The 12304-nt window shown below is 55.7% G+C and overlaps 1 protein-coding gene across 4 annotated transcripts; it reads left to right on the top strand.

The window, feature by feature from the left end:
* Window positions 1–216: 216 nt before the first annotated feature.
* On the top strand, window positions 217–11580 carry LRRC71 (leucine rich repeat containing 71). Of its 4 annotated transcripts, XM_072946341.1 has the most exons (15): window positions 217–546; window positions 3902–4048; window positions 4372–4497; window positions 4608–4683; window positions 4885–4962; window positions 6496–6564; window positions 6774–6933; window positions 7017–7100; window positions 7180–7269; window positions 7926–8075; window positions 8271–8364; window positions 8716–8804; window positions 10439–10553; window positions 10953–11074; window positions 11341–11580. In XM_072946341.1, the coding sequence occupies exons 1-15, from the start codon at window positions 384–386 to the stop codon at window positions 11458–11460; spliced, it is 1683 nt and encodes a 560-aa protein (XP_072802442.1). In that variant the 5' UTR covers window positions 217–383; the 3' UTR covers window positions 11461–11580. The 4 variants fall into 4 exon arrangements, with proteins under 4 accessions (XP_072802442.1, XP_072802441.1, XP_072802439.1 ...); XM_072946340.1 differs by having other exon boundaries at window positions 6674–7100; window positions 10452–10553; XM_072946338.1 differs by having other exon boundaries at window positions 6674–7100.
* The last annotated feature ends 724 nt before the right edge of the window (window positions 11581–12304 follow it).

Raw genomic sequence — 12304 nt, 5'->3', positions numbered from 1 at the left:
GGGTCCCGCCTTCCAGGGCTCCCCTGCTCCTATGACCCCGGGCCACCCAATCCTGCCCTCTCCGCCCCAGCCCCGCCTCCCCTGCCCTAGCTCCGCGGCTCCGCCCTCCGGAGTACCGCCCCAATCCCCGCCCCCTGATGACTCTGTGGTGCCCCCTGTCGGCCTCCCGCGCGCTCTGCGGTTGCCTCTTGACTGCGGGCCCGCCCACCTCGCGCGGTTGTCGTGGAGAGGGACGCCGAGGCGACGCCACGACAGCCAGGTCCCGTCAGTGGACGCGGACTAGAGACCCTTAATTCGGCCACCTCCAGGGCGAGCCCCACAGAGTCCCATCCTGCCTCCTCGCCCGCGTGAGAGTCCACAGAGTCTCTGCGGACGCCACCAGGATGTCCGCCGAGACGAGAGCACCAACCTCAGCCTCACCCAGGACCCCGCGTCCCGGGATCCAGAAGTCGTCCGGTGCAGTGACCAAGAAGGGGGATCGCGGGGCCAAGGAGAAGCCGGCGACCGCCCTGCCGCCAGTGTGCGAGGAAGAGCCCAAAAATCCTGGTAGGCTGGTGGCGGGGTTGGGGTTCAGGCCTCTAGGCTTCAGCTCCGCATGCTCCCACCAGCCACTCTTGGTTAGCCGCGTTGGGCCAGGCACTGGCGGGCGAGACAGATGAGCCAGGGAATAATAATAGAACTTCTGGTGCTAAGGACTGCTATGTGGAAAGGGTGGCACTGGCTGAAGTTCAGTACGTAAATGCAACTAGCTCCTGGCTCACGGTAAGAGTGTTCTAAGTGGTAACCATTATTAGGTGTGCACGTTATATTAGGCACTCCGCTGTAGTAAGGAGTCCTGTCCTGCCGACTGCGGGAAACAATGGAGTTGATGGTGAGAAAGTATTTTATAAACTGCAAATTCACTTATTCACTCAGCAAGCAAACACTGTGCACCCACTGTGTGCCAAGTGCCATGCTCCATTCTGGGATATGAATCACAGTTTTACTCTCAGCACAGTTCCTGAAACAGCTTGGCAGATGTTTCAACTGAACTTGATCTTAAAGAACCCACACTCTGGTTTGGGATGCTGACAGATACAATAAGATGTGGTAATTTGTATGAGAGAAGAAGGTCCAGGAAGTGACGGGAGGACCCAGGGACACTACCAGGGGGTGACTCCGGTTTGAGTTTATAGATAGGCATTCATTTATTCAACAATTACTTTTTTGGATGCCTGCTATGTGGCCAGGTCCAATACAGAGAGAACAAGAAGGTCATAGTCCAGCTGGAATGGAATTTACATTCTCCAGGAAAAGAAAACCATTGGAAAAGTATGAGTGAGGGCTCTTATTTTGCAAGTGCTAGAACCCCAACCCAAACTAATCCAAAAAAGGGAATTTATTGGAAGGCTTCTTGATTCAAATCCACCACCCTTGCCATGGAAAAGGGACAGAAACTTGCTGTTTCTGTTCTCATGGAAAAACTACATGAGAAAAGGCTCTGATTGTCAGACCTTGGTCTGGAGCCACCTCCTTGTGACTGCTGGTGGCTGGGGGTGGGAACTAGAGAAACAGCGTTTTCCAGAAGGAAAGACAAGACAGTATAAAATCTCTGGTAGATAAGAACCCAGTTACATCACACACACACACACACACACACACACACACCCCACTCTGGCTGCTGTGTGGAGAAGGGAGTGGCAGGGGGAGAGAATGGAGGCAGAGGGACGAGTCAGGAGGCATTTCAATAGCCCAGGTGAGGGACAGTGATAGTTGGAATAAGATAGTGAAGGAGAAAGGGTTAGGCTCCCTGGAAAAATACTTCAGAGGTAGAAAAAGAATTGGTGAAGTATTGGATGGGGTGGAAAGTGAGGGAGGTAGCAAGAATGTTTCTGTCCTGGGCACAGGGTGGGTCAGTGTGCTGTCCATGGAGACAGGCAGGCCTGAAGGAAGGTCATGTAAGAGAAGACCCCCCAAGAGATGATGTTAGCTGGGTAGTGGGACACAAGGGTCTGGAGCACCAAAAAGAGGTTAGGACCAGGGATGTGAATTTGAGAGCTGCTGATGTCTGGGTGCGTTTAAGCCCTGGAAATGAGATTCCCCTAGGGAGGGAGGGAGTGTAACCAGAGACCGGAAGGGGCTCAGCCTTGAAGATCTTGGAGGAGGACCCGGCAGGGGAGCCTAATCTGCCCTTGGGCAGCGAGGTCGGAAAGAATGGGAGTGATAGCTGCACAGGGACCCTGACAGGGCAACACAGAGGCCCCAGCGGCCCCAGCCGGTGCCGTTGTGTGCTGCGGCAGGGCTCAAATGGGGCAGAGAGTGATGGCAGATGTAGGAAGATTTATAGATTTGGAGGAAATCCCATCCGGTGGCTTCTATTTCTCAAGAAACTACTAGGCAAGGTCATCAGTGAGCATGAGGAGGGAGCAGAGGGCAGGGGAGGAGAGCAGGAGCAAGGCCCTTTTAGAGCTGTGCCATCCATCAGGTCACTACTAGCTAAAGCCCAGATGTGGACCGTTTCCATCATCCCATCATGTTCTGTCGGCAGTGCTGTTCTAGAGCAGCCGCTCACACCGTGCCCTCCTTAGACCATCTTTGGCATCATCTATGAGCTTGTTAGAATTGCAGATTCATGGAACTCCACCCAGCCTGAGGAATCAGAATTTAGGAGGGACAGAGCCCAGGAAATGTTTTAACTGGTTCTCCAAGTGATTCTCACAGACGGATGTTAAATTTTGAGAATCTCTGTTTAGGGGGAAATGGTGTGAGTGAAGGAAGTAAGAAAGGATTAACCAGAGCCCGGGAAGCAGTGTACAGGAGTCAGCTGTACAAGGGGCTAGCCCTAGCCCTAGCCTCCTCTCATCTGCCTTGTCCATTCAGCTAATGTCTCCTGGATGTCTGTGTTCCCCCTGATGGCTGGGTGCAGAAGAAACGTGTCTCTCACCCCTTTGCCACCAGAATCCTCAAACCTCTCTGCATCTTGCCCCCACATGTGCTAAGCACAGGTCCTCTCGGTACCCGCCCCCCCCCCGCCCCCCGGGCACAGCCTCTGCAGCACCTGTTGCCTGTGGCCTGGGTGATGTTGCCCAGCGCTGGACGAGCAGCCTGGCACCATGAGCAGACTTGACTCCAGGCTCTCCTCTTTGTCAGGGACACCCCTTGGCATCTCCAGGAACCAAGAGCAGGAGAGAGCAGGGGTGTCTGGGAACTCAGACACCTCAGGATAGGAAGTGGTGGGCATCTGTCGGAATTAATAAAAGTCTTGAATGAGTTAATTTTTCCAAAACATTTGGAACAGCGTGGCACAGGGTAAGTGCTATATAAATGTTTGCTAAAGAAATGAAAGCCTGTCGCTCTGTTGGGCCTCCGTGGGGGGGGGGTGGGGTTGGGGGTGGGATATGGGGGGAGACATTCTCCTGGGTTCCTTCCTTTGCTTGTACCAGGCCTGGGATTTCTTTCTTCGTGTGACCCTGCACAGTCCCAGCAAAGAAGGAACAGGAGAGGAGGCGGGGCTGGGGACACCCTATGGGAGGCAGAGGCCCCCCAAGGGAGCGGAGAGCGAGAGTGGAAGCGGCACATAGAAGAGGCTCCCTCACGGTCTACATTCTACGCCCTTTAGTCCCCTTTCTCTCAGGTCTTGGTTTCCCACTGTTTCCTTTCAAGTATTTTCAGTATCGGTCTCCACAACGCATCTTACACGTTAAAAATGTCTGTAAGGATGCCTGCCTCGGAGGCGGAGCCCTTGCCTGCCTTGAGGCCCGAAGCTCGGGGTCCGGCCGCGGGTCGCGGATTCCATGGTGGGCGGGGCGCCGGGCCCGTTGGGGCGTCCTGTGGTCTCTGCTGCCCTCTGGTGGCGGCCTTCAGCTACAGCCCGCGGCCTCGGCGCGGCGCTTCTCGCGCTCGCTCTCCTCTCCGCCCCCAGAGGAGTACCAGTGCACCGGCGTCCTGGAGACAGACTTCACCGAGCTCTGCACACGGTCGGGCTACACGAAGTTCCCCAAAGTGGTCATCCGGCCCTACCCGCACTCGCCCTCCGACTCCTCCTCCGTGTCGTCAAAGACCACCGTAGGTGAGTGACAGTGGAGTCCCCGGGGGACCACTGCTTCCATCCTCAGCCTCCCACCTCACGGTGGGCTGAATGGCGGGGGAGCAGGGCAATGTGTGTGTGAGTGCGGAGGTGGATTCAAGGGGGCTGGTGGGGAAATGGAGGAGTCTCCCGTCTTCCTTTCCAAATCCTCGCAGACGCGGGACTGGCAGAGCCCTCCCATCCTGTCACTCCGTGGGAGCCATCCCGGCCTCTTGGGCACCCGTGGGCCAGCCGGGCGCGGGACCTGGGGCGGTGACCCTGCCCCCTCCCTTCTTACCCCGTCTCCTCGCACTCCTGCCTTCTAGACGATCAGCTGCTGTCGAGATCCTGCAGCCTCAACAGCTTAGAGAGCAAATATGTGTTCTTCCGGCCCACCATCCAGGTGGAGCTGGATCACGAGGACAACTCCTTGACGGAAATCTACATCCGCGGTGAGGCACCCCCACCCCGACTGTTCCTCTCATCTGCAGTCCCTTAACCCACCCCACCCCACCCCACCCCTCTCCTTGGCCTGAGGCTCTTCCCCCTTTCCCTCCCACAGGCTGGAAGCTTGAGGAGCAGATCCTGGGTATCTTCTCGAAGTGTCTGCCCTCTCTCAGCCAGCTGCAGGCCATTAAGTGAGGGGGCTTGGCGGTGGGGGAAGGGCTCTTGGTGACCTGGGGGAGAGAACTCAAGGGGCGTGGAAGAGCCTGGGGATTGGGGAGGCGGGGGAGGGGGGATGAGGAAAGGTGGGGCTGGGGTGTGACAGCGGCTGGAGAGGACTACGTGGGGAGGAGGTGATGCTCCAGCTGCACTTCCGTGCTTCTCACCAACTCCAGCCTGTGGAAGGTGGGGCTGACTGATAAGACCCTGACCATGTTCATCGCCCTCCTGCCTCTCTGCTCATCCACGCTCAGGTCAGCGGAGGGGAACAGGCAAGGGGGGAGGCCACCTGGGTGGCCTGGCTGGCTGGGTGGTCAGAGGGGAGCACTCTGGGGAGGCAGTGGGATGTGGTGGCCTGGGTGGGCATCTCTGTAGGGAGAAGGTGCTGCTTTGCTAGTGTCTGTTGAGTTTTGAAGCTCCCATCTGACAAGCAGTGGGTTCCCCTTTCCTGCCTATACAGGTGCCTAAAGAGCCCACCTTTGGGGCCTTATCCCCTCTCCTCTTCATCAGTCCCACGGACACCCACTCTCTCCCTGGAGATTCCTCACTGCCTGGGGCCTGACAGTGTACTAGGGACTGGTTCTTATCCTATAGGACTGGCAGTCCAGTGAGGGAGGGAGGATTTAGGAATAAAGTCAGGGCAGTGTGGGGACTGCCGTGGCCCTTGCTGAGGTTCCCCCAGCACCCTTGACCTCTCCTGCTTCACAGAACGCACCCTCACTGGCCTGCAGTCTTCCTCCTGTGGATGGGATGGATGCTTCTTGAGGGACTTTGCCTTCTTCAGCTGGAGGTCCTTGGTGCTCTTCGTATAGAACACCATGAAACACATATTTTATTCCATCACAGGAATTAAAAACAATTTAGCCAGCAGAAAAGAACTATAGAATCCATCTTAATATGTAAAAATAGGTCAGATCAACATAATGAAAACAATTTAAAATGAATGCAATCAAGTTTAGATGCAAGATGAACAAGCCTGAAAGGTTGGGCAAATACATGGGAGAAAATTTTTAAATAGAGAAATTCTAGCTATTTTTTGTTGTGACTTGGAAAAAAACCTCCATTTGCTCAGTAGTGTTGGAAAAGCCACTGCCTTGTGGAAGAGCCATGTATTATGTACTTACTGCTGTGTAACAAATTATGTCAAAATATAGTGGCTTAAGACAACAAACATTATCTCACGGTTTCTGTGAGATAAATCCGGGTCTAGGTTAGGGGAGCACCTCTGGCTGGGGGCAGGTGAGGTTGCAGTAAGGCTGTTGGCTGGGGCTGCCATCATTTTGACTGGGGCTGGAGAATCTGCTTCCAAGGCTCACTTATGTGACAGTTGATTGGCCACAGTACCTCCACTCGAGAGCCTCTCCATAGGCAGCTGGTGCCAGAGATCACCCAAGTGGGAAGCCACAGCCTTTTTATAACCTGAACTTGGAAGTGACATCCCATAATTTTTGTCGGATGCCATTCACTAGAAGTGAGCTGCTAGCCCAGCCACACTCAAGGGGAGAGGATTACACAGGGCCGTGGATACCAGGAAGTAGGGATCACGAGGGTCATCTTAGAGGCCTGCTTACCACAGGTCACTAATTCTGGGGAGTGGCCCCTTCACATGGCACACTTCCGGATTTGTAGCCCGGAGAACTGTTAACATGTAATTTCCTATATGGGAGAGGAGTATCCTTTGCTTCTCTTTCTAAGCTGCTCCCCAGAGCCCCACCCTTCGTCTTTGTCCCCTTCCCTCATCTGACCTCAGGGGTGCCTCCTGGGTCTCAGACCTCCTCCACCCCCAGGAACGTGTCTCTGGAGGCGAACCCCTTGCCGGAGCAGTCCTATCACAAGCTTATGGCAGTGGACAGCACGTGAGACTCTCCCTCACCCCCTTTCTGTGGGCCTGTCCTTAGTTCCCACCCTTCTTTGCCCCTCTAGCAGCTCCCCAAGGACCCTCAATTCCTGCCTCTTCACCCTCAGACCGAGTGGCCCTTCCCCTGCCCCCAAGTTTTCCGATGTTCCGGCGAACGCCCAGGCCCCCGTGTTTCCAGCGGCCCGCGCTCTCCCTCCCGCTGCCCAGGATCGCGCACCTGTCTCTGCGGAACAACAACATCGACGACTACGGGGCGCAGCTCCTGGGCCAGGCTCTGTCCACGCTGCACAGCTGCAACCGCACCCTGATGTCGCTCAACCTGGCTTTCAACCACATCGGGGACGAGGGCGCGGGCTATATCGCCGACGTGCGTGCGCGCCGGGCAGGGACCCAGGCCAGCATCGGCGGCCCCGGTCCAGCCGGCTCACGAGCCCATCCCCGCCTCCGCAGGGCCTCCGGCTGAACCGCTCCCTGTGCTGGCTGTCCCTGGCCCACAACCGCATCCAGGACAAGGGCGCCCGGAAGCTGGCCGAGGTGGGCGTGCCGCCTGGGCGGGGCCGGGGAGCGACCCGGTTCCCGGGGCGTCTGATCACAAGGTGTCGCCTGGCCGCAGGTCCTGCGCCCCTTCGAGCTGACGCACGCCGAGGTGGTGCAGCGCCGGCGCCTCCTGCTGGAGAAAGGGTCGCAGGAGCGATCGCGATCGGTGAGGAGCGCCCGGAGCATCCGGCACCACTTCCCAGGCCGGCTGCTTTTCAGGAAGCTGGCTGTGTCCTCATCCGTCCTCTCTCCCTCTGCCGTGGCTGTTTTTCTCTCCGACCTCTGCACAGATCTAACGTTTGGGCTCTAACTGCAGAACCGCTCCACGGGCGGTGGAGGGTATTGGTCGGGGGGAAGGACCAGATTTAGACTGCAGGGACTGGAAACCCGGCTCTTCTACAAAACAACTTGGGACCTCGGGCATGTGACTTAACCTCTGGGGCCTCAGTTTCCTGATTTGTAAATTGGGGATAACTGTACCTACCTCACCGGATTGTTGAGAGGATTAAATGAGTTAATTCATCTAATGCATGAGGAACAGTGCTTGACACTTAGTTAAAAAATGTTAGCTGCTCTTTTCTTCCTCAATGTAAAAGTCTGAATGCCACACCCCAACCCCTACCCCCAGGTCCCTCTGCCATTTCTTTCCAACAGCACCTGCCCTAGAGGTGTCCCAAACAAATTATGCCAGCATTGAGGCAGGGAGATGGGAGTGGGAGTGCTGCCAGTATGGCTGCCGCCCAGATGTGGGGCTTCCCCTCACCCCTCACTGAGGAAGGGGCGCTAGCTTCGTCCTCCATCCCCTCCCATTTGTGAATGCAGCCCTCCAGCTCTCGACATGGGGACTCCAAAACAGAACGTGAGAAGAATCAGCTGATGGGGGTCAGCAGTTTTGCACTGATGGACAAGACAGACAAGACACAGACAACGAAGACCCCCAGGGGCCTGGGCAAGAAAAAGGAGAAGTCAGGGGTAGGTGTGCTGTGGGCAACAACAGAACCCCGGGCACGGGAGGAACAGGGGAGGAAGCTTCCTGTGCACAGGTGGGATGGCGGATGGCCTTCGAAGGTCCATCTCCGGCCCAGGGTCCTGATGCTGACCCCTTCCTATACCTGCTCCCCATCCTCCAGGGAGGTAGGACTCTCATCTCTCTTACATCCTCCACAGGAAGTGATGAAGAAAGAGGAGAAGACAGGGTCTGGGCAGTCCCCCATACAAGGAACCCCGAGGAAAGAAGACTCCACAAAGGCAGGCAAGGGGAGTAAGTGCTAGCACCCCTCTGTGGCACCCGCTTAGTGTGGAGGAGGAGGAAGGAGCCCCAGGCAGGATGCAGGAGGCCTGCCTTGAGCAAGTCTGATGATGAAGTGCTGCAGGAAGCCCCAGCCGCTCCACATCCCGACCAGCAACATTCCACACCTTGTTTCCCTCCGCTGGACCCCTGTGGCCCTGCCCTCAAGGCCTACCTAGCTAGGGACCCCCTCCAGCTCTGTTTCTGTTGCTCCCAAACCCGAAGTTTGAGGAATCCCCTTCCTCGCTCCAGCCCATTCCGTCTAGGGAAACTGGGTGGTGCCGAGGTCTGCACTGTGTATTCTGGCTCCTCTTCCCACTCCAGAGGTAACCATCCCTGAACAGAAAGTAAGCAAGGGAAAAGGACCCAAGACTGGGAGCAAAGAGAAGCGCAGCATCCTCCAGGAATCAGAGGTAGGCTGCAGGACAAGTGGGGTGGGGAGCACATCCCCGGGGTCCAGGCAGCCCTGTACTGTGGCAGCAGCCACTTCAACTCACACGTGTCCTCACTCCTGTCCCCTCCCCATCCCAACTTGGGCTTGCTGGGGGTAACAGAGCTCAGTGCCCTATCCCCTACTATTTCTCCTTGCATATTAGGAGCCCACACTTTCGATCCTCTGCCACAACTGAGTCTGTTCCCCAAAAGGCCATTGGTTCATCACCACTGCATCTACACTTGCTTGTACAGTTGCTCAGGGAATAAAGCACATTCTCCTGTCTCTTCTGACAGCTCCCCAGGAAGGTGGGGCATTTTCACAGTCATGGTACTGCCCCCACCCTGGGAGCCCGCAACTTGAGACTTTCTCCTTTGCCCTCTTTCAAATTGGACCAACTTATTCCTTGCTTTGGAAACCTTCCTGGACTTCCAACTCCATAGCCCCCGGCTTCCCAGCCCTCCAGCTGCTGGTGGAGTCGGCTGCCTGAGGGTCTGTCTCTGTCTGTGTATAGGCAGACTTTGTTGTATTGCACTTCTCGGATATTGCGTTTTTCACAAATTGAAGGTTTGTGGGAAACTTGCATCAAGCAAGTCTCTCCGTGCCCTTTTTTTCCTTCAGCATTTGCTCACTTCATGTCTCTGGGTCACATTTTGATCAATATTTTAAAGGTTTTCATTATTATTATATTTGTTATGGTGATCTGTGATCAGTGGTCTTTGATGTTACTGCTGCGATTCCCTGAAGGCTCAGATGGTGGTTAGCTTTTCTTTTTGTTTTTAGCAATGTTTTAAAATCAAGGTATATACATTGCTCTTTTTAGACACAATGCTTTTGCACACTTAATAGGCAGCAGTAGAGTGTAAACATAACTTTTATATGCACCTGGAAACAAAAAACTCATGTGATCAGCTTTATTGTGGCAGTCTGGAACCAAACCTGCATTCTGTCAGCAGAAGGAGTCCCCCACCCTAGGACCCCCCCCGCCTTAGGAGTCTTCTCTGGTACCCAAGACAAGATCTTACAAAAGAGGGAAGTCAGGTGGAGAAAGCGGGTGGGGATAGCCACTCAGGGCCAGTTTTCTCTGTTCCTGCCCTGGGCTTGAGCCAGGCTGCTGCTTCTCACCAGCATTGTTCCACTTTCTTCCCATCCTGCCTTTAGCATCATCCCCTCCAGGCCACTGCCCTCCTTGTTCTCACTGTTTAGGAAATAGCAAACTGGAATGCCGACACACTATTTCAAGCCTTTGCACCTGCTGACACCTTTCCCCTCATCTTCGTCTGGTAACAGCCACCCACCTACTATTCAGACTTCAGCTCATAGGCCACCTCCTCCAGGAGGCTGCTCCCGGCTCCTGAGACTGGCTAGCTGTCCGTCCCCCGCACTCCCCAGTACTGAGCATCCCTCTGCCAGCTCTGACCCCGTGCCACGTTACCACCTCGCTCTCTGGCTACCCCCGCCCCACAGCTGTGCCTTGAGGGCATGGGCTTATTTACCTTTGTATCCCCAGCACCTGGGACAAAGGCTGGACTGTAGCCGGCCCTCAAAACATGTATGTTGAATAAATGAATGACTGGCTTGTTGACCAGCTCCCCTCTCCTCTGCTGCAATTAGTATTCTGCCTTAGAAACTACTGAGATGGTCAATCCTCTCCTGGAACCTGTGGAGCACCGGGATGGGAAAGTTTTCATGCCTGGAAACAAGGTCCTTTCCCACCTCAACCTTCTCAGTACGTCTGCCAACCACCCCCTCCCCCTCCCCTGCCCTCGGAGGCCAGCCAGGCCCCACGTGGCCATGCGGGTGTCCCTGCCCGGGATCCACGGAGCAGAACCTGGCTCTCCCATGTCTGGGCACCATGACGTCGAATGGGGCTTTGGGGTGCGGGGCAGCTGCGCTCTGGGTCAGGCATCTGGAGAGTAATGAGGGGAATGAGATGATCAAAAGGCTGAGGGAAGTCAGACGGAGGAGGCATCAGAGAAATAGAGGAGAGATGGGGTGAAGGGCCAGATTAGGGCAAGTGAGCTGGGGGGGCCAGTGTGGAGTGAGGGGGTTGCAGAGGTGCCCCATGAGGGTGGGAGCGAGGAGGAGGTGGGTGGTGGTAAGAGGCCACCTCATCTGCCTCCACTAGGAAACTGCATCACAGAGGTGGGGCTGGAGGCCTTCCTCACCACAGTGCAGTATCAGGCGCAGTTCTTCAAGTCCAAGACAGCATTCAAGGGCCCTGTGGGACCGCTGTGGCTGTGCCTGGAGGTGAGTCCCCAGCACCCTCACCTGCTGCAGCTGCTGCAGGGGCTTCTGTGTCCCCACTGCCAAGACAGAGGACAGTAGTTTCCCTTATTCTTTTCATCGCAACACAACCTCCGCCCCTCTTGCTGTAAGATTGGAAGTCACACTCCTTTTGCCTTTTCTCCATGTCCTTCAGCACTAACCCGCCCTGTCCCAGGATGCTTTTTTCTCCCTAGACAATGAATCTTCATCACTTTCGTTAGCTGTCAGCCTTCCTTTTCCTCCTTCAGAAAAACTGCTTCTCCCCACAATGTCCTGCGTACATCATGATCCAGAAGCTGATGCTGACCAGCGACCCCAACAGTAAGGCCAAGCACAGGGAGGAGGCAGCCACCACTGCCTCCACCTAGCCCCAGGCCCCCACCTTCTTCCTGGAGATTCTGGGCCATGGAAGCATCTCCTTTCCATGTGTGGACTGGACCTCCGTGGGGAGATCTCGGATCATTAATAAAGTCTATTGATGTACTTTTTCCCTGAGGTTGTCTGAAAACTTTGTCCCAGAACTACTATGAACATCTGGATTTTGAGCCTGTTCATGATACATGGCCAGAAATGGTCAAATTGCTTTATGGTTCTGCAGGGGGTGACCTTAGCCTCTGGCAGCAGCCAGTCAGGGGGGTTGCTCTCCTGCCTCCTCAGGGCAGAGTTCTTGCCGGCCCAGGCCGGAGTCACCCGCCCCCTGTGCTCCTTAGAGGACATGTGATACGCCAGGGTTTGCACTGTCTGGTCTCAGAGGCAGAAGGGAAAGACTTGGGACAGTAATGGACAGGCACAAGCAGAGTGGAAGAGGGGGTGGGGCAGAGGGATGGGCTCCATCATTCCAACCTCCCGGGCCCCTCCCACTTCTGCTGCTCTTGTCTGGCCCAGGTGTCTGGCCTGGTTTGGAGGAGAGGCAAGGGCTCAGCTTATGAAAATGTACAGAGCTAGTGGGCTGCTGTGGAGAGGGTGCCAAGTCTCTCAACATCTATGCAGCAAAGGCCAAGCACTAAACATGAACCCTAATAATACTGTCTGCTGCTGTCAGCGACCTGAAACCAGGACCACCCAGATGGTGTAGGGGCCAGAGGAGTTAGGAGAGCTGGGAACCCTGACTCTTCATCCTTCAGCACTGCCTCCACTGAGATACTGAGGTGACCTGACTGCCCAGACAGCACAGCGCTGGATTCTGGGGAGCTGATGTCCACTCCACAGGGA

This window comes from Vicugna pacos, chromosome 21 (assembly GCF_048564905.1).
Source record: "Vicugna pacos chromosome 21, VicPac4, whole genome shotgun sequence".
In the NCBI taxonomy this organism is placed as follows: Eukaryota; Metazoa; Chordata; class Mammalia; order Artiodactyla; family Camelidae; genus Vicugna; species Vicugna pacos.
The sequence above is the reverse complement of the archived record's forward strand: the minus strand, read 5'-3'. Positions and strand labels throughout refer to the sequence as shown.